Source organism: Condylura cristata, unplaced genomic scaffold (assembly GCF_000260355.1).
Source record: "Condylura cristata isolate star-nosed mole 26May11 unplaced genomic scaffold, ConCri1.0 scaffold00031, whole genome shotgun sequence".
In the NCBI taxonomy this organism is placed as follows: Eukaryota; Metazoa; Chordata; class Mammalia; order Eulipotyphla; family Talpidae; genus Condylura; species Condylura cristata.
This window is the reverse complement of record NW_004567132.1, coordinates 21,272,517-21,293,495: the sequence shown is the minus strand read 5'-3', so window position 1 is coordinate 21,293,495 and position 20,979 is coordinate 21,272,517. Positions and strand designations below refer to the sequence as shown.

Here is a 20,979-nt window from a genome sequence, read left to right as displayed (position 1 = left end):
AGTGCAGAAAGCTAAGGCTTCTAGCCTCTGAACATAAAAGAGTGATCCCTGATAAGATCAAGAGATCAGGGAGGTGAGAAGATCCAGTTCATTATTTTTGCCTGGTTGACAATTTAAGCAAAAGAAAGACCTAATGAAGATGCCCCCACACACTGCTTTTTAAGTCCTTTAAAAATATGATTATGAGGCATGATGGTCTCAGACACAGAACATGAATGAGGACATCCTTTGTATTCATTCATTCTTATACAGCTCAAAGGTAACTTTGAGATTTAGTTTGGATTCCTATTTTTGTAGATAAGAAAGAAGACCTAGAGATGAAGCAGCTAAACTAAACTGCACAGCCAGCTTAGTGACAGAGCTAAAAGTAAAACCCTGGGGTCCAGACACCAAATTTCATATTTTTCATAAATTCCAATCCTAATACTCCTCACATTTCACATCAGATGGGGACTTCATATGGCAAGATGATGTAAAAGGCAACATGGGGACAGAAATGGGCAACAGAGAACAATTTTTTATTCTCCATATTTTCAACGTAAAATCAAAATGGATTATTTTTTTCCTAAAAGGACTTGTTTGCTGAACAAACCATATTCTTATATTCCAGAGGTATCTCTGGAGGACTTTAGCTCAAGTGTTTTTATACCTTCTGACACAAGCTCAGAAGATCCCAGCAGTTAACAGAAATGGTGTCTTCTCTTCCAAACCATTCTCAGATGCTCCTTCACCATTCCTGCCCAGGCACCTGGCTTATCTTGTCTGTATTAAAATGCTGCCAGAGTGAGTGCTCCATGCAGCCATGCTAGTCTATTTTCCAACTGCTGACAGGGAAGTAGGCATCGGCCTGGGGAAGTGCTTGGCTTTAATAAACTAACGCAAACACACAGTGAATGAGATGGATGTGTGTTACTGTAGAAATTACTAGTAGAAAACTGGATGCCTGTCTGGCAGAAATTAAGGGATTTTACTATGATTTCTCAAGGCATTATCTCTTCAAGAATAAAGAACACTATCAAAGAAAATGGAACTCACTATGGAACCATATCAAATAAGGACTACAACGCAGTATTTACCAGTGTTCATACAGTGCTTTTGAGATGAAAAGAGACCTTGAACAGACTATCCCCGACCCCCAATATGAACCCATCAAACTAGTTACATCATTTCTATTTAAATCATCCATCTAATTTTCCTTGCTTTGGTTTCCTGATCCCCAATCACCTAACAAACTCTCCTCTAGATCTATGTCCCAAGGGTAAACACTGGGTCAGAGACCTTAATTAGCCCATTCAATTAAAAGTTAAATTTCTCATTAATGATCAACTTTTTTTTTTAAGCATTGACATAGTATTTATTCATTTACTATCTTGGGAGTTTAATAAATAAGAGCCAACAGAGATATAGAGGTCAGCTCTTTGCATACCTGGGTCTGGAAAGCTGAAAACCAAATGTAGAAGGAAGTGAACTTACCAAGTCTCTACCTGTGAAGACTGTCTAAGCAGTGAGCCAGCACCTTTTGGCGAATTGTGTTTATGTTGATATGACAAAGATGAGCAACCTGAACATCAGTTCTAAGAAAGCATGCTGAAAAAGAACATTTGGAAGTCATCACCAAGTACTATCCTTTTAAAATACAAAAAGAAAAGAGTACCTGTCTCCTTAGGTCTCTTGTTTTCTTGGTCATCTTATCAATTGCAATGTTTAGAGGATCTCCTTTTTCTTTCCTTCCAGTCTATTAAGAAAAGAGAAATAATTGTGGTTAAGAAAATTCAGTGTTAGAAACATTAAAAGTCTCCAAAAGAACCAGAAACACACTGGAGTAACAGAGCTGAATTTTTTTAAAAAAGATTCTTTTCAGCAGCAACTAATGTGGTTTGGTTTCTAAAGCTGAATACTAAAATTGATCAAAATCAACATTTGCAGGATGGATTTAATATTCAACTAAATGCAAATTCATGTTTTCTCCCTTTCTCACAAGACATTTAGCCATCAAATTACACAGCAGGTATATTTTGATTTTGTCTTCAAATACAAATGTGTTGTTAGACTTCTGTATTGTATAAACATACTACTTCATAGAATGATAGAAATTAAGCTAGAGAAGACATTTAAAGCAAATCACCAGACTTTAATCATAGGTCATAATGGAACTTGTGCCTCAGAATCAAAAGACACCAGTGTTTCTAATCTCTGTTTCATCATGCTGGGCAATGTAAAACCTGGTAACAAGGAATCCACAGATTGGAGTTCTAAGCAAACTTTCCCTTGTGACTGTAACAGACAGAGGGAAAGAAAAAAAAATCAAATGTACTAAAAAAATACCCTTCTTTAATAAATTATTCACTTGAAAGTTTCACCTATAAGTAGTTTCTTTGTTTTCTATTTTTGACAGCTGTAACAGTTTCATCCACACAAGACAGAATCTCTATTCTCTTTTAGAAATAACAATAGAAAGAGATTCCATGGATTAAATGTTCTATTTAACAATGAATAGTATTATATGCCCTTTAAGAGAAAGGCTATTTTCAAAAAAAGGTTTTCAAAAAAGCTAACATCAAATCTATTAAATCTTTAGTCCAATACCCACATACTTATTTATTTATGGTCCCAGTAGCAGGCCAGCTGTTCCATACTCTGTCTCTATAAACACATATAGGTCTCTGCAATAGTTTGTGTATGTGATGAAATGAAATCCTGGTCACCAGATGTGCCTAATATAATCAAGTGTTTTGAGGACCCATAAAAATCACAAGCAATTCTACTTTCAGATATCTACCTAAAGAATATGAAACCCCTAATTTGGAAAGAGATATGCACCACTATCTTTATTGTAGCAATATTCGCAATAGCCAAGTCATGGAAACAATGCGCATGTTCAACAGTCTTCTGAGTGTTCTTTTCCAGTGACCAAACCCAAGACACATAAAACTATTATGTATTTATCACATTGAAATTGTAAGCAGCCATTCTTTTCTGCAACTGGCTTAATTAGCCACTTTTCCAGGAAAAAAAAAAAAAAGCTTTTTATATATGTGTATATGTGTGTGTGTATGTATGTGTGTGTATCCCTACAGTTTTCATTGAAACACACACACACAACAGGTTAAGTGTGCATAATTATCTAAAAGTTATAATTTCTTATAATTTCTATTCTCTAATTCAATTTCTTATCATTTCTATTCCCTAATTCATTTGATGTCACCTTTGTATGTATACACTGAAGTCTGCAAGTAGAAGGTTTATAATAAAGTGGCCCATTTGAAAATATAACCATATGAGTAGCTAGAAGGAAGTAAAGGTCTATGGAGAAGAATAATTGGTGCTTTATCCTGGAAGGAAGTTAGTCAAGTAGCAAGTGTGACTTCAGAGCCTGGGTGTGTCATGTACGGCATGTATGTGTACTACAGGTTGGCAGCTAGAGTATTTCTTTTCTCTTTCTCTTTGCAAATAGGATATCTGCAATCAAAATACAGAGCGTGTTTGCAGAGGTCTGGATCATTCTGAGAGCCACAGATTTCTATGCTTTTTCCATTTATGAGCAAAAATCTTGAAAGAAATAATAATTATGAGTTTTGTTTAAAAAGTAGCTATGACAGGAGAATATATAATGGAACATTTCAATGTAAAAAAAAAAAAAAAACCCAAAAAACCTCAACACAAATAATTACTCAAAAATACTTATTAGACACAGGCTTCATTTAATCTTGTCAGAGACATATCATTATTGCCATTTTATAAGTGAGGTGATTAAGTTCAGAGCTGACCTGGGGTGAGGGAGAGAGAAGTGAGACTCACCCCTACCCCTTTGGTGATCAGTGATACTAAAGAACTCAGTAATCAGAAAAACTAACACCTAATACAATATTTTAAAAAGTTAAAAATAATGAAAATAGGCCCTCCCTGGTGGCGCAGCGGGTTAAAGCACAGCACTGAGAATCTAAAGCCGCTTCCGCATGAGTTCGATTCCCGCCTGCCCCGGAGGTGACCACATGGCGTGGCAGACCTCTCCTGACCCGCCCACTGCTCCCCTCAGCAGTGTACTTCATCGATCTGCCTGTTCTGCTCCCCACTCTGTCTCTGGTGAAGCCTCTCACCGCCCCTGAGCCTCTGGCCTGTACCCCAGTTCTGTATGCACAAATAAATAAATCTTAAAAAAAAAAAAAAAAATAATGAAAATAAATTTAAATAAACACATGATCTGACAGGCCAGGATTACAGTGAGACAAGTGAGGTGAGACATACAGGTACAGGTCAGCCATCTTTTTTTTAGTTTTATAACTTTAAAATATTGGAGAATATATTTATCCTCAAAAAATGAATAGATCTGGCCCTCCCTGGTGGCGCAGCAGGTTAAAGCATAGCACTAAGAAGCTGAAGCCACTTCTGTATGAGTTCGATCCCCGCCTGCCCCGGAGGTGACCACATGGCGTGGCAGACCTCTCCTGACCTGCCTGCTGCTTCCCTTAGCAGTGTTCTTCATCGATCTGCCTGTTCTGCTCCCCCTGTGTCTCTCGTGAATCCTCTCACCCTCCGCATCTCTGTCTTGTAGCCCATTTCTGTATGAATAAATAAATAATTTTTTTAAAAAATGAATAGATCGTTGCTTACCAAAATTAAATTTAACTGTCATCCTGCACTTTTATGTGCTAAATTAGCTACATCTACCTGTCTAGGTAATAGGGATGTGTAAAATGGTAACTGAGCTTGTTACAGACTTACATGTGAAGACTTTGTTGCCCAGTTCTATGAATAGAAGGGCAACAGGGGACTATGTATCTTATGCATCCATTTGTTCAATAATCTGCAAATGTAAAAGCATAAATGTTTCTTAGAAGTAAAGCATCCTTTTGGTCAACATGGGTACATGCAAAAAATTATGTTCATCAAGCACCTCACACAAGTATGTGGACCTAAACTTGAGACTTAACAACTGTGCAACAGGATCAGCATGCCAAAGAGCTAAGATGAGCCACTCAGAGGAGGACCAAAATGTTGCATTTGGAAAGCAATCTCACAACAGAGATGTAAGGTCACTAGATCTTAACTCATAGGTAAAATATGAATAGAAAAAAAGTGTATAAACAAGGATGGAGTGACAAATAGAAAGTCATCAAGACAACAAAGAGCATGGCAGGTTCTGGGAGGAGCATGGACGAAAGGGACCAGCATTTTCTCCATGATGTTAAGGGATTTGTTTGAAAGGCTGTGAAGAAGTAATTTGTATATAAACTCCTTTAGTGTGTGATTACTCCAACTATATTTTGATCTGCAAGACTAGCATTCCATGAAACTATGTAATATTTTAGAATCCTGGGCTTTCCTACATTCCAAGTCTTTGACCAAAAGCAATTAAGACAAAATCAGCACATATTAAAAAAAAAAAAAAAAAAAAAAAAAAAAAAAGCAACAATAAATGTTGAGGGTATGGAGAAAAAGAAAAAGTAACTCTCCTACACTGCTGGTGGGAATGCAAACTGGGGCAATGACAATGGAAAGCTGTGTGTTTCTCAAACTGCTCAAAATGGAGCTTTCATGTGATCCAGAAATTCTACTCCTAGGTATCTACCTAAAAGACACAAAAACAATGATTCAAATGGACATCTGCACCCCTATGTTTATTGTTGCCTTATTTATAATAGGGGAGACATGGAATCAAACCACATATCCAAAAATAGATGAATGGGTCAAGAAGATGTAGCATATATACATAGTAGAATATTACTCAGCAATCAAAAAGACAAACTCATGCTACTTGTGGCAACATGGATCGGACTGGAAAAGATCATGCTTAGTGAAATGAGCCAGAAAAAAAGGAAAAATACCAGATAGTTTCATTAATAGCAGGAGTGTAAGGGATCAGGGGGGAATATATATATATATAGTAATGTAATAAAATAAAAGTGAACATCAACTAACAACTATAAGCCAGGCATGCTATGGGGGAAGAGAGGGGAACAAGATCAAAACTGGGGTGGAAAGAGCACACGGGACTATGGTGATGGCATATGGGTGAATTGTTGGTGGGAAGTACAAGGGGATTACAACTGAGATGAAAAATGAAGAGTAATGTAAAAAAAAATGTATTTATAAAATAAAACTTTTTAAAAATGCTAAGAAAAAATCAGTAGACCTGAGCTCTGTATTTATTCTCACTGTTTATTAAAGCTAGCAATGATAAAAATGAGGCCTAAATCTGAGAAAATCTGGGCCACTGGAATAATGACAATCATGCTTTAATTTACACAGATTTACACAGCAAAGGAGGATTTGCAAGTCATCACTCCTTACCTTTCTATGCTTTATGTCCATATGTGGAAATACTTTAAAATTGTCAACTTAAAAAGGGTAGGATGACAATCACTGAGACAGACAAAAGAAAAAAAGACTCTCCTTCCTGGTGGCAGGCCTCCATTGTTAGGCTCTATGACCGTGAACTAATGATTTGCCAATTTTTTTTTTTTTAGTTTTCTCATGAGCACAATGGATAGCATAATGCATGCCCTGCCTTCTTCACCAGGTTAGCACGACAATCAATCACAACGTCAATGTGCTGGAAACAATAAAAGGCATTAACAGTAGTCAGGGTAATTAGGAAAGTATTTCTGCTGTGGAAAAAATGAGAGGAGTAATTTGGATACTACACAAAAAATATTTTTGGATCATCTGGACTTCTGCTTTTGTCACTTGGGCAGATAATACATGAAAACCTTGCCAAAAACTACTATTCTAAAGAAAAGCTATTTCTCTTTAAGGAAGGAATACGTGGGGCAGTACATTTTAAGTACAACTGGTCTGATATATTTCTAAATACTTCAGATGAAATACTTCTGAAATATTTCAAAAGCTTTCAGATGAATGTCTTAACATAGTACGTTCTTGAATATATTTGTTCAAATGACATAGAACCTGATCATCTCAAGCAAATTCTTGATACCAGGAAATGAGCCATACGCCTCACCCTACTCTCTCCTCCACACCTTGCAATTTCTTTGACTTAGAAGTCTTACCAGTTGAAGGTTTTATACCCCTTCATTTTTATGCTATTACATAGTACTAAGAAAATGTGTGGTTTTAAGTCATCAACTACTTACTCCTTTCTTTAATTAAACAGAAGCAAACAATAAACAATTATAACCCCTCTCTGCCAATAAATATCTAAGTGAATAGACTACTTCTCTAGACTCCAGACTTGCCATCTGTATCATGGAGGGGCTAAAGACAAACTACAGGACTGGGGCATGTAGGAAACCAGAAAACCTCAGAACATGTAATGACACTTCCTTGTTATAAGGAAGCTCCTATGGCTTCCTGGCAGGAAGGGTAGTGACCTGAGTGTCTGTCAGGATTTTCTCATTTCTAAATTATGGATAAATGCTTGCGTTGGGGGATTACTACGAACATTATAAGAGACATGACCTGTCATATGTTTGACACAATACCTGACCTAGCACAGGAAACTCAATGGGTGTTCATTTTCTCTTCTCCCCCACCTCTTTGTTTGTCTCAAAGATGGTCACAGCAAGCGCTGAGAGATGTCACTGATTATTATCATCTAACTACCTGGTGTCTGACCAGTTCCTTCAGACTGAGTCTAGGGCTTGCCCCCATTATTATTTACTGCAAACATTTCCCTTCTCTAAAATTCTAGGACTCTGTGATGGTTACAGTTTCATTTATCTTTTCAAAGGCCACCTGAATGAAATCTTAGTTTGAAGTGTATAGATTAGTTCTGTCAGGTTTTGTCCACAGACTGTGTGTCTTCCGTAGATCTGCTCCCTATGTGCCAACTTTATCTTTACTGACGAGGATGAATCTGCAGTAGATATAACCATCTAATAAATATACTTTATAAAGAAGATAGGTGGAATACTCACTGCTCCACACATCTTTCTATGCCAGCTGTTGCATTCAGGAGGTGCATGATTATCAAACTTTATTTTTTTTTTTAGTCTTTGAACACTATTTTACAAAATTATGGTATAGATCGATGGCTTCAGTTGATGAGACTAAAGGAAATGAATTTCCTGACAAGCTTTTGCAATGGGTCCTCTATTTTCTGATCCTTTGGCTCCAAATTCAAATCCAGTTTGCCAAAGTATCAGATGTTGTCAGGGAGACTGTCATATATTCAGTTTCACCATACACACACAAACACAAAAGGGGGTCTTTTCAAATGAATTTCAAGATGCAGTGAAATTTTGATTTTTATAATTAGTCTTTTAAAAAGTACACTGTTGGCCCTCCCTGGTGGCTCAGTGGGTTAAAGCACAGCATTGAGAAGCTAAAGCCACTTCCACATGAGTTCGATTCCCGCCTGCCCCGGAGGAGACCACATGGCGTGGCAGACCTCTCCTGACCCGCCCGCTGCTCCCCTCAGCAGTGTACCTCGTCGATCTGCCTGTTCTGCTCCCCACTCTGTCTCTGGTGAAGCCTCTCGCCGCCCCTGAGCCTCTGGCCTGTACCCCAGTTCTGTATGCACAAATCAATAAATCTTAAAAAAATTAAAAAAAAAAAGTACACTGTTTTATGTCAACAAGTCCCTTTGAGGAAAAATGTCTTCTCCACTTTGCATGAGGGCCTTTCAACACTCGTATACCTTTCTCTCACTCTTTTACCACATCAGTTATGATTACAGTTATAATTAATATATTTATATCATATGTTGAATACTATGCAACTCTCTAATATATAAAACAAAAAATAAAAGAGAGATTTTTTTTTTTAAAGATTTATTTATTTGTACATACAGAACTGGGGTACAGGCCAGAGACTCAGGGGCAGTGAGAGACTTCACCAGAGACAGAGTGGGGAGCAGAACAGGCAGATCAACGAAGTACACTGCTGAGGGGAGCAGCGGGCAGGTCAGGAGAGGTCTGCCACGCCATGTGGTCTCCTCCGGGGCAGGCAGGAATCGAACTCATGCGGAAATGGCTTTAGCTTCTCATTGCAGTGCTTTAACCCGCTGCGCCACCAGGGAGGGCCAAAAGAGAGATTTTTTTTTTTTTTAATTTCTGAAATTGACTATTTCTCTAAAGGTTATTCTCTATTCATGCCTTTCATCCCATCATAAACATATAATTCAATACATGTGGTCACTCATGGTGTCCATGTGACTATAAATCTACCATCTTACCACTTCTGTCAATCCAAAGTTTCATGTTAGTTTCAGGGCCTGTCTTATTATGTAATAAATGGGAAATGGCTCTGAGAAGAAAGATGTTTATCACTTTTTTCTTTCTTTCAAAGTTACATGCAAACTTGATTGAATGCATGAGTTCTATTCAAAATACTGCATAGCTAACATAGCTAACATATTTAATGTACGGGTAACTAATAAAATACAAACTTTGTAAGTTGCTATTTGAGAGACATAGAAGTAAAAATGATCAGAGTGGCAAAAAACAATAATGTATCATACACTCCATCTCCAACACATTTCCTGTCATTTAAAACTATGATTTAGACAACAGGCGGAAAGCCAAAAAATTGTGTATTGATCTTGCAGTCACCCTGTCCCATTTGGAGAATTGCCCATCTACCTGAGAACCCTAAATATAGAAATAATAGTCTTATTAAAATACTTTATTTGTAGAACACTGAACAGCTCACTACCTCTTATTATGTGAAAGTCACAGCCTGAGAATGTGGACCTTTCTTTTAACTACTGTGTTCACAAAATGGGCAAATGTCTTTTAGAATAGATGACAATTTAGCTGTAGTCACAAATCAAATGATGGTTCAGATGGTTTGACGACATCCTGACTTAGTTTTCCTGGACCCTGAGATGACTGGGAAGGATAACAAAGGTAGAAAGGGAAAATTAGAAGGTAAATTATTAGGGCATAAGTGTATCTGACATTTCTCTAAAAGACATTGAGCACTGGCTCAAGGAGAGAGTCATCAATAGGTAAGAGAGTCCATGGGAAAGGCATTTAATGGTAAGTCTCATATGGCTACTTGTTAGCATTATAATGCTCAGTATACACCAGGCAATGCAAGTAAGGGCTGACTGGAGAGATAAGGGAATCATCACTCTTTGTTTACACCTTCCAAGTAAACTACCCACATTCTCTTGCTAAGTCTTCTAATGTTTCCCTGTGACTCCTTACTACCCTGGGTTTCTGACCAAGGGATAACTTTATGAAAACATCAAAACAAGAGAGAAAGCTACTATAAAGTTGTAGGCAGAATTATTGGGAATTATCCCAAAGGACTGATAAGCTGGCTGTAGATGAACTTTGAGCTTCTTAGCAAGTCTGAAAAAGATGCCCCCTAAAGAAAGGCATAATTAGGCAGGGGAGTGTGTGTGTGTGTGTGAGTGTGTGTGTGAGTGTGGGGGAAACAGGAGGAAGAAATGTAAATTTATGACAGGAAAGGAATGTGGATTTAAGAAGAAAAAGAAGGTAAGAAGGAAGCAAGAAAAGAAAAAGTAAAGTTATTTTTGGAGTCAAAATTTGTAAGATGGAATCATAATGTGTAAAATAAATGTTAGGATACAGTGTTTTGCTTTATCATTATAGACTTAGAGTCTATTGCTGTGCCTGTCACATAACAGGAATTCAACAGATTGTATTAAATAAACTTATCCTATTGAATCAATGCATGGAAAGCTACATACAAAACTAGATCACTACCTTGCACCATACGCAAAAATCAACTTAAAGTGAATTAAAGACCTAGATTTAAGAATGGAAACCATAAAATACCTGGAAGCAAAGATGGGCGAAACGCTACATGACATACACCTCAATAACATCCTTAAAGATACGGCGATAGTGAAGGAAAGTATAAAAAGATGGGACTACATTAAGCTAAAGGATTTCTGTACAGCAAAAGAGACATTACAAAAACAAACAGACATCCCACTGACTGGGGAAAAAAACTAGTGATAAAGGATTGATCACAAAGATACACAAAGAACTGATGAAACTCAACAAAAATAAACAACCCCATCAGAAAATGGGTGGAAGAGCTAAAAAGACATTTCTCCAAAGAGGAAATGCAGATGGCCAACAAGTATATGAAAACATGTTCAACATCATTTGTAATGAGGGAGATGCAAATTAAAACCACAATGAGACACCACCTCACAAGAATGAGAGTGACACATTTTAAAACAACTAGCAGGCCCTCCCTGGTGGCGCAGCGGGTTAAAGCACTGCACTAAGAAGCCACTTCCGCATGAGTTTGATTCCCGCCTGCCCCGGAGGGGACCACATGGTGTGGCAGACTTCTCCTGACCCACCTGCTGCCGCCCCTCAGCAGTGTACTTTGTCGATCTGCCTGTTCTGCTCCCCACTCTGTCTCTGGTGAAGTCTTTCGCCACCCCTGAGTCTCTGGCCTGTACCCCAGTTCTGTATGCACAAATAAATAAATCTTAAAAAAGAAAAAAAAAAAACAACTAGCAATAACAAATGTTGGCGAGGGTGTGGAGCAAAAAGGAACTTTCCTGCATTGCTGGTGGGAATGCAAACTAGTACAACCACTATGGAAAACTGCTTGGAGGTTCCTCAAACTGCTAAAAATGGAGCTTCCATATTACCCAGCAATCCTACTCCTAGATATCTACCCAAAAGGCACAAAAACACTGATTCAAAAAGATACTTACACCCCCATATTTATTGCTGCTTTACTTACAATCGAAAAGACATGGAATCAAACCCAAATGCCTAAAAGTGGATGAATGGATTAAAAAGATGTGGTACATATACACAATGAAATAGTACTCAACAACCAAAAAGCTAGAAGGGATCATGCTTAGTGAAATAGGCCAGAAAGAAAAGGAAAAATACCAGATGGTTTCACTCATAGCAGGAGTAAAAAGGACCAGGGAAGAAAATAATAATAATAATGAACAATTATATACCAAAGACTTGGTGATGGGAAGCCCACAGGGATTATAACTGAGATGGAATATGGTGCAAAATGAAGTAAAAATAAAATACTATGTATTTTTTAAAAAAAAAAAATTAAAAAACCTATTATATTATTAAAAAAAAAATCAATACATGTGCCCTGAATCCAGTTGTATGTAGAGTTTTAAGTATCCATCAGTGAACTTCCCAGTTTATAAATGCCCCCATTTTATTGATACTTAATTTCTTCACTTACAATCAAAAATATGTGACTACATGTGAGTTCTCAAAACATCGAACCAAAATAATTGGATGACAGAGTGGTAGAAAAGGGAGAGTCCAGATAATCTCTGCCAACGACACAGCCCAGAGTCTTCTGTGGGGAGCTAAGTGTTTTGCACAGGGTTTTCCCCAACACTAATGACTGCCCAGGCTCTAGATTCTAATACCATAGCCCTTCCCCAATTTCTACTAATCACTAGCCTTGAGAAATTGCCGATGGAATAATCTCTAGAATTTTTGCTTTTCCTTAAATTCTTCTTGCCATGACTCACTCTAGTGTAGATCTACACTACACCATCCTTTGTTGATTACCCTCCCTCATCATTCTCAGTATGGCTTGTTAATATGCCTCAGTCTATTTGGATTTTATTGGATCCTTATTTAACTAAACACTTGGGCCTACATTTTTTAAAAAGATTTATTTATTTATGCATACAACAGCTGGGGTATAGACTAGAGGTGTGGGGAGGGATGAGAGGATTCACCAAAGACAGATTGGGGAGCAGAACAGGCAGATTGATGAAGTACGCTGATGAAGGGAGAAGTGGGTGAGACAGGAGAGGTCTGCTGTGTCATGTGGGTCACCTCCCTGACCGGGGATAGAACTAGTGCTGCAGTGGCTGCAGATAGTTTTATAGTGCTATGCTGTGCTTTGACACAGTGTGTCATTAGGGAGGCCCACAAGGCCCACATTTTAAGACTTCATAATCAGGTCTCCTTGTATTTTTCCTGGGATCTGATCAACTTGCTCCTTTTCAATAACTCCAAAACTTTTTACTTCATTTTGCTACTTGACTATAAGAGGCCATTCCTCAATCATTGGCCATTTTTCATAGTACAACTCAAAATTTCCCTACTCTAGGGAATGTTTCTAAACTGATATATCCCTTGAAGATCTTCCTCTCCCCCAAGTGAATCCTTCGATTAAATGCTGTGTCAGATAATGGATGCTAACAATATACCATCCTGATAATGTTTCAAGTTTTCATGTAGCTGCAGAATAGAACTCAAGCTCTTGACGACTGGTATATGTGGTGTATATTTTAGTTTCCTCCTAAAGGATTCAACATGATACTCTTAATAAGTGGTCCAGAAACACATAAGTATGGTTAGAAGGATGAATGGTCCTAAGAATAAAAGTAACATAACTCATAATTGCTAATCAAAGCCATAGGAAGTGGTTGGCACCTGTGAAGTATTAACAGTTGTTGCTACTGGATTTCTTTTAGCACCATAGTTGTACTCCTCAGTGATAATCTGTCAGAAAACACTGCATAGAAGACATTTTTCTTCAAATTCCCTTTCTCTAGTTCTCAACCCTGGGTGACTGCTGAAAAACCAGGGTTAATTAACCACATACTCCTTCAAAACCCATGAGAGACCATGAATTGAGCAAACTGCTAAAATATGCTATTTTATCTTTGCATTTAAGATGAAAGTATCCAAGGCAAAGTGCAAATTCCCACTGATTTTTAAATACACACATAAACATATAAACCCATAAATGATTTACATTTCAATGAAACTTTAATTTTGCTTCATTTTTAAGTGCATATTCCCCACTTAGTTACAGTTAAAGATAGCAACACCTAAAGGATCCCTAGAGTCTGACATTTTCCACACCTCAAAAAGAGGTCAATATCTGAGTTCACATTGCTGAGAGTTTACAGATTTCAGACAATTTTCAGACAGAGTGTGAACTCAGTATAAGGAAAGTCTATTTTTTTGGAGATCTTCTAGTCTTGGGTAAATTTGTTTCCTTCATAATTCCTTTATCACACTTTCCTGTCCTCCAGTTCACAGCAACCCTTAGTCCTTGCAGAACCTACAGTCATTTATTTTATTGATTTAGGGTCTTATAATTGATTCCCACTCAGGCAATAATTATATATTGTGTATATCTCTGCTATTGTTAATTGAATTTCAGATATCACCCTGAAAGGTAAAACACTGATGAATAAAATATATCATTATGATCCTGTGTTGTTTAGAGACTTCTCATAAATTTCTAAGTGAATATAGATGTCTCTTCTTCACAATTAGAAGTAAAAGAGGTTGAGGAGAGTATATCAGTCATCTGGGGCTGCTATAACAGAATACCATATACTGTGTGGTATACACAGTGGTAAACAACAGAAATTAATTTGCTCACAATTCTAGAGCTTCAAAAGTCCAAGGTTAATACCCAGCATGTGTGATTTCTGGTGACAGCTCTCTCCTGGGCTCACACATGGCTACCTTCTTGCTACCTTCATGATAGAGAGAGAGAGAGAGACTGAAACAAGCTTGCTAGCATCTCCTCTTCTTAAGGGCATAACCCCATCATGAAAGCACTGTCCTCATCACCTCATGTACACATAATTATCTTCCCAAATCCCCATTTCTAAATACCATCACAGTGGGGGTTAGGACTTTAACATATGAACTTCAGAAAGACACAATTCAGTCTGTAACAGACAGGAAAATGTCAGTCAATTATACTATTATACTTCTTTGAAACTCTGAAGATTCTTGCACGGTGCCTTAAATGGAATAGGTATTGAACAAATCTTAAGTATGCATAAATATATACATATAAATATGTATGGTATATAAGTGAATGAAGTCATTAGTATTCCAGATTTTTGACACAATTGCGAAATATAGATTTTTGGGGGGCAAGAGTAACATGGTGCAAAGGTAACGTTGGACCTGACAGGGACTTCTATCTCACTAATGGTAGATACTATTGTTACCTCATCTCTTTCTACATACATCACCTTCCTCCTATGTTCAAAATCTCTCCTAATTAGGATAGGGACAGAAATCAAAGTTTTCAACTGAATGTATAAAATTAAGATGTACATATACATGACAGAAGAAAAATAAATAGTAAATGACTTATCAAATCTTTCTCTTAAAATAGTGGGAGGTAGGAAGAGATAAACATGAGGACATGGGCATCTAAAAGGAATAGGTTTAGGGCATGACACTTCTAAAAGACGGGACAAAGCAGCAGACACCTTCTGTCCAACAGCCCCACAGTAAAGAAAAAAGAGGAATTTTTCTGAGTGACATGGAGTAGAGGATGTAGACAGTTGGAATACAGGTACTTTTTACAGGTCTAGGAACCCCCAAAGAGATCTCTTTGCATGTTTCTAAATCAAGCCTTTTTTTGTCTTAAATCAATTCTGACCTCATTTGATCTTTGCAAAATCTAGGAAGATGACCTCTTGCTTTTCTCTCCAGTGTCAACACCACCTATTTTCTATCTTGGCATTTTCACCTTCCTCTCAGGCTCTTTGCCAAAAGGTGAGTGCTGTCTGGAAAGCAACTACACAGGACCTGGTCTTTTTAAGTCTTTAAGTTTTTAAGAAGTGAACAAAGAGAGAATAATATGTTGTTTTTAATCATGTGGATAATCAAAATAACAAAATAAATAGTTTAACTATGCACTTATAAGCTGTTAGATGAAGCTGTTAACTTTATTGTTCGCCTTATCATGTTCTTTTATATTTCAGGAGTAGAGCTTATCAAGACTTGGGTTATTTTTCAATTTCCCAGAGCCACTCCATGGCTGACTGGAAGCCTGGGAGAATCCCCACGTCTATCACCATAGTCCAGGAGACAAACAACAGCTGACCAAAGAGGAAGCATCACAAAGAAGCAAGCCTGGGCCTCCCTCATGGCCTAACGGTTAAGCCTAGTGCTACCACCAAGGGACTTCCCACTCACCTCGATGGCTTTAGTTTGATCCCCAGCCAGGGATCTGAGCCACACAGCACAGCACACTTCTCTTGCCTCCCCTGCTGCTTCCCTCAGCGGTGTATTTCAGTACATCTGCCTGTTCTTCTCCCCACTCTGTCTATGATAAATCTTCTCATCACCCTGCACCTCTGGCCTGCACCCCAGTTCTTCTATGCAAAAATCAATAAATAAAATCTTTATTAAAATACAAAAACAAAGGAGGGTCCTCAGGTATGGATGAATCAGGGTTGTCTCTGAAGCCCTTTTCATTGAGGACAATTAGAACCTCCAAAATAGAACAGTCCCTTGGGGTATTTGCTCACACATAGAATCAATGAAAACTTTATGAGGCAAAAAGCATTTTTGTAGTGTGCCCGTTAAAAACTAAACTAAGTAGAAAGCAGGACGAAACCCTAAAACACATGTCTCACATCGTCCCAAATATTCCTCCCTGTGTGGCTCCCATAAACACCATCTGCTGTGTTAATTTGTAAAGAATTACAAGGTTCTTAAAATTACACTTTGCTCTCTGTAGTGTACACTGTGTCTATTAAGGGGGAGAGTTGAAAATGCACATCACACCCAGCCAGACACAGATCTTTTTCCTTCTCTGCTGAGATCTTACTGAAAGTTTTCTAGGTCTGCATGGAATTTTAAGAAGTGCATCATATTCTCTCCAGACCAGTTGTAGAAAAAAAATCAAAACGAAGTGCACACGACCAAACCTTTGCCTAGATTATAATCCTAGCAATTTAGACATTTTCCAGTTGTGTGCACATCTCTCACTTCACTGGGTCCTCCTGACAGTGTGAAGTCCTTGCTTACAGAACTTCAAAGTTAAAGAGAGGGAACAGCTCAAATTGAGCGAGCTTCTTAGGTGAGACTTAATTCTTCATTGCTCACACTGTCCTTCAGGTTCTTATCCCCTGGGTGGTAGCAGAGATTATATTTGCTTATTCCTAAATACTTGCAGTCAGAAAAGCAGCATCTGTTGCCATAAACAAATCTTGGACGATGCAGAGCTATGGTTAACAGGCTGCCAATATAAATTTCAGGGTGAATTCATCCCTAAGACGTTGTTACTAATATGGTGGTATGTGGTGGCTAGACTTGAGAGCGAGTATTTGGCTTCATAAACCTATGCTAGAAAGGTTTATGTTCCCTTGAGATAGTTGTTACAAATGGATTCCTGGGCCCCTCCATTGAGAGATTTCATTCAGTAGCTCAGAGGAAGCTGTTATCTTCATTTATAAGCACTTTTAAAAATCACAGATGAATTCTGAAAACAGAGACAAGGCAATGGTCCCCACAGGAGTAATTATTTCATTTACTGAAATCTTTCCAAGTAGCCCAAGAATCTGAATTTTCAAATTTCCATGAAATTTTGCTCATCTGTTTAATTTGGGAGTGATGAGAGCACAGCGTTTACCAGTAGTAAGCCTGAAATAAGACCCAAGATCCACAATTAAGGTAATTCTGCTTAATTCCCAGTGAATTAATCACTCTATCTCAAAGACATAGGTTTCTAAACCAAAAACCACTTAATTAGAAAAGAAAAGCTGTACTGCCTGCAAACCGAGACAATATAGACATAGTCTGACACATCGCTTCAGAAGAAGTCCCAGCACAAAGAAAAAGAAAGTTAAACCATTTTTTCCCAGTTCTGTGCTTGTCATTGTCACAATTACATGTAGACATCAAAACAAGACAACCTAGATGAATAAAGGAAACTGCTGATCTTAATAAAGCATAGAATGCTAAAGAAAATTCTGCAAGCTTTAACAGACACACACATACACACAGAGGATCCTGATTTAGTCAGTATTTTGAAGCTTTTACTAGTAAATCCAAATTTACACTCTGCTGATTTCCTAACATTTTCTGAAAATTAACTCCCAAGTTACTCTTCTCAAGTTGCCAACTCTCTACTTCCTTGTAAGTACATCTCAGTCCACAGAAAATACATTTTTAAGCACCCCCATAATACTCTCTTTATGCCAACTCTATCTTCTATTCCTCAGCCTGAAGCATCGTTTACAGCCCAGAGCAAGACTGGCCTTTCCCCAAATGCAGAACATACACATAATTCACCCTTATCTCAATCACAATAGCATTGAGCATAGGCACTTCCTCATGCCAGGCTATGGAATCCTCCTCCGACAAATCCCTGCACAGCCTTCCTCCCTTCATTCGGCAAGCTGGCACTGAGTGGTCTCAGCCCACATCCCTTCTAATCAGACATCTGGCTGTAGCTGCCTCCCGATTTCCAAGCTTTGCTGAAAAAGACAAGAGTAGGTCTAAAGGTTGTTGCTTAATATTTTCTGTGTTCATACAAAAAAAGCTTAACTGAATGAACCACTGTTGCTTCCCATTATTTCATTAAATCTATATTTAAAAAAAAAAAACAACACTGGACTTTTAGCACTGATTTTAAGGAAAGAAATTATTGGTACAAGTTGGCAGTCATCCCAAATTGTTTGATGATGCTTCTGTCAATTGCATATATAATGCAGTAGAGTGAAATGGAAATATAATTATGGTTAGCATTTGAATGTATGTATAAATGATTGTGTGTGTGTGGTATGTGCATGCATATGTTAAAAATTCATCTGTCATTATCTCTTCACTATATGGGCACCCTCTCCTCCAGAGCACAGCACTATGAGAGAATGACCACATCTCCCTGGATTGGGTTCAGTGTCTAACAGTATAACATGTTAGAGCCTGTGTACAATACTCCCAGAGGAGTCTATACTCATTAAAATCTTGTAGTCCATAATAGAATACCATTATTTCCATGTGACAGTAAGAATCAAAATGTTATTGTCAAGTTTCCCTTGCTGACCAGTGCAGAAGATGAGTTCTCAAACCTCAGCCCTTGCAGAGTCTACTACTGACCTGTTTGTTGCATCCATTAACTATCACGCCAGCCATGTGCAGGAATGGTGCACAAACAACATCTCTGAGAGTTTGCAACACTGAAACAGGGTGTAGAGAGGTGGATACTTTGATTAAAAATCAGTACTTACGGCCCTCCCTGGTGGCGCAGCGGGTTAAAGCACAGCACTGAGAAGCTAAAGCCACTTCCTCATGAGTTCAATTCCCGCCTGCCCCGGAGGTGACCACATGGCGTGGCAGACCTCTCCTGACCCGCCCGCTGCTCCCCTCAGCAGTGTACTTCGTTGATCTGCCTGTTCTGTTCCCCACTCTGTCTCTGTTGAAGCCTCTCGCTGCCCCTGAGCCTCTGGCCTGTACCCCAGTTCTGTATGCACAAATAAATAAATCTTTTAAAAAAAATCAGTATTTACTTTATTCTTGTGTAAACTGAGACTGCAAAACTGAAATCAAAAGCCTGGTCATATATATGTTTAATAGTCAACAAATTAATCTCACTGCTCCAGTGTCTTCATCTGCAAAATGGAATAGCAACAGTATTTTTACCATAGGGGTGTGGTCTATACCACACAAATTGGGGTATTTAAAGTGAATATTATTAAGAATAGATAAATACAAAAAGTGAATAATAATTTGAGATCACAAATGTAACTTCCAGTCCACGCCCCAACCCCCAACCTCTCCCATACCTTCCTTTCCTTCAAAGAAAACTGAAGCAGAAACAAACAGTATTAGCTTACATCTTTACTCTGCTACTTACTAACTGTATAATCCTTGGCAATTTACCTAAACTCTTGGAGTATCAGATATCATAGAAAAATACTGAAAACAATACCAGACCAAAGGTTGGGGTGAGATAATGCATGAAAAATACATGGTATCAATAAACAGATACTTTATCCTGACTTTTTCCCCCACTCTCTTAGAGTGAGATACATGTCTAGCATTTGAAACATGACCAGATGAAAAACCTGAATGGATTGAAAGTTCTAGGGAAAATATACTGTTATGTAAACTGGATCTGGGTTTAGCAACACTTGCCATTTGAAAATGATTTAGCATGAGTGTTTTTTTAACACTGAGAAATTTTCATTATTTTCAAGTCCATTTATGATTCATTATAAAGTCAAGGTCAATGAAAAAGGACAAAGAGGTCTGGAACCTGGAAATTCACCAATTAAGTAGAGATGCTAACACTGATGACAGTGGTTTTTTATGCTAGAGAGAGACAAGGTGCAAACGTAGGGGGCTAACTCCTCCTTTTCAGTCCTATGAGTGGTTAGTGAAATCAGTAGTGAACACACTTCACCAATGATTTTAATCAAACTGAGCACCTATGCAAGGAAGAGGGAGATGCCCCAATTGGCAGAAACAAATTCTATTTCGGTCACCCTTATTTTGCACGTCAAGGAACGGGTGCCCGATGGACACAGGAAGTCAGGCAACAGGCTCCATGTCTGCCACACATTAATGGGAAGTCATCGGGGGAGCTGCAAGTCACTTACACACACCCCAGTATGTGAAGGCCTCCAGAAAGGGACTAGGCAGCAAGAAAAAACCTTATGTGTTAAGTATCTTCCACTGTGATGTAAAGTCTACAGAGCTGTCACTAGAGGATTATTTTAATTCATTTATAATGCCTCTTGAAGTTCTTTGCTAAAATACTAATGGGATTGAGAAGGACATTAAGTAGATAATTTACTTATTGGATTTTCATCTGTTTTCTGCCATTATACTATAAATTTCAAGGGATTAGTAACTTCATTTGTCTAGATTATTCATGTGAGTTTTACTAAGTTCGGTGCTTGCAGAGTATACATAGGTTCTCAATAAAATGACCAAAAATGATTGTCATTTTTTAAAGTAGAAAGTTGGTCTCCAAACCAATGACAGGTTGGAAGAGAGAAGATTATAGAGTTAAAAGCAAAATGATCTGGGCCCTTCCTGGTGGCACAATGGTTTGTTAAAGCACAGCACTATGAAGCTAGCCTCAGCTACTGCAGCACAAGTTCCATCCCTGGTCAGGGAGGTGACCCATGGCAGACCTCCTGACCCATCCACTGCTCCCCTTATTGGTGTATACCAGTACATCTGCCTGTTCTGCTCCCCACTCCGTCTCTGGTGAATCCTCTCACCCCTGCACCTCTGGCCTATACCCCAGTTCTGTATGCATAAAAATAAATAAGTCTTAAAAAAAAAAAAAGCAAACTGATCCCAT

General features: G+C 38.1%; 1 protein-coding gene across 3 annotated transcripts in view; it reads right to left on the bottom strand.

Annotated features, from left to right (window-relative positions):
- Window positions 1-20,979, bottom strand: part of CTNNA2 (catenin (cadherin-associated protein), alpha 2) — a 1,016,972-nt gene that overhangs the window by 239,582 nt on the left and 756,411 nt on the right. For all 3 annotated transcript variants that reach the window (XM_012731478.1, XM_004691582.1, XM_012731477.1), the window contains exon 8: window positions 1,655-1,735. In XM_012731478.1, coding sequence (XP_012586932.1) covers window positions 1,655-1,735 — 81 coding nt within the window. The remainder of the gene's footprint in view (window positions 1-1,654; window positions 1,736-20,979) is intronic.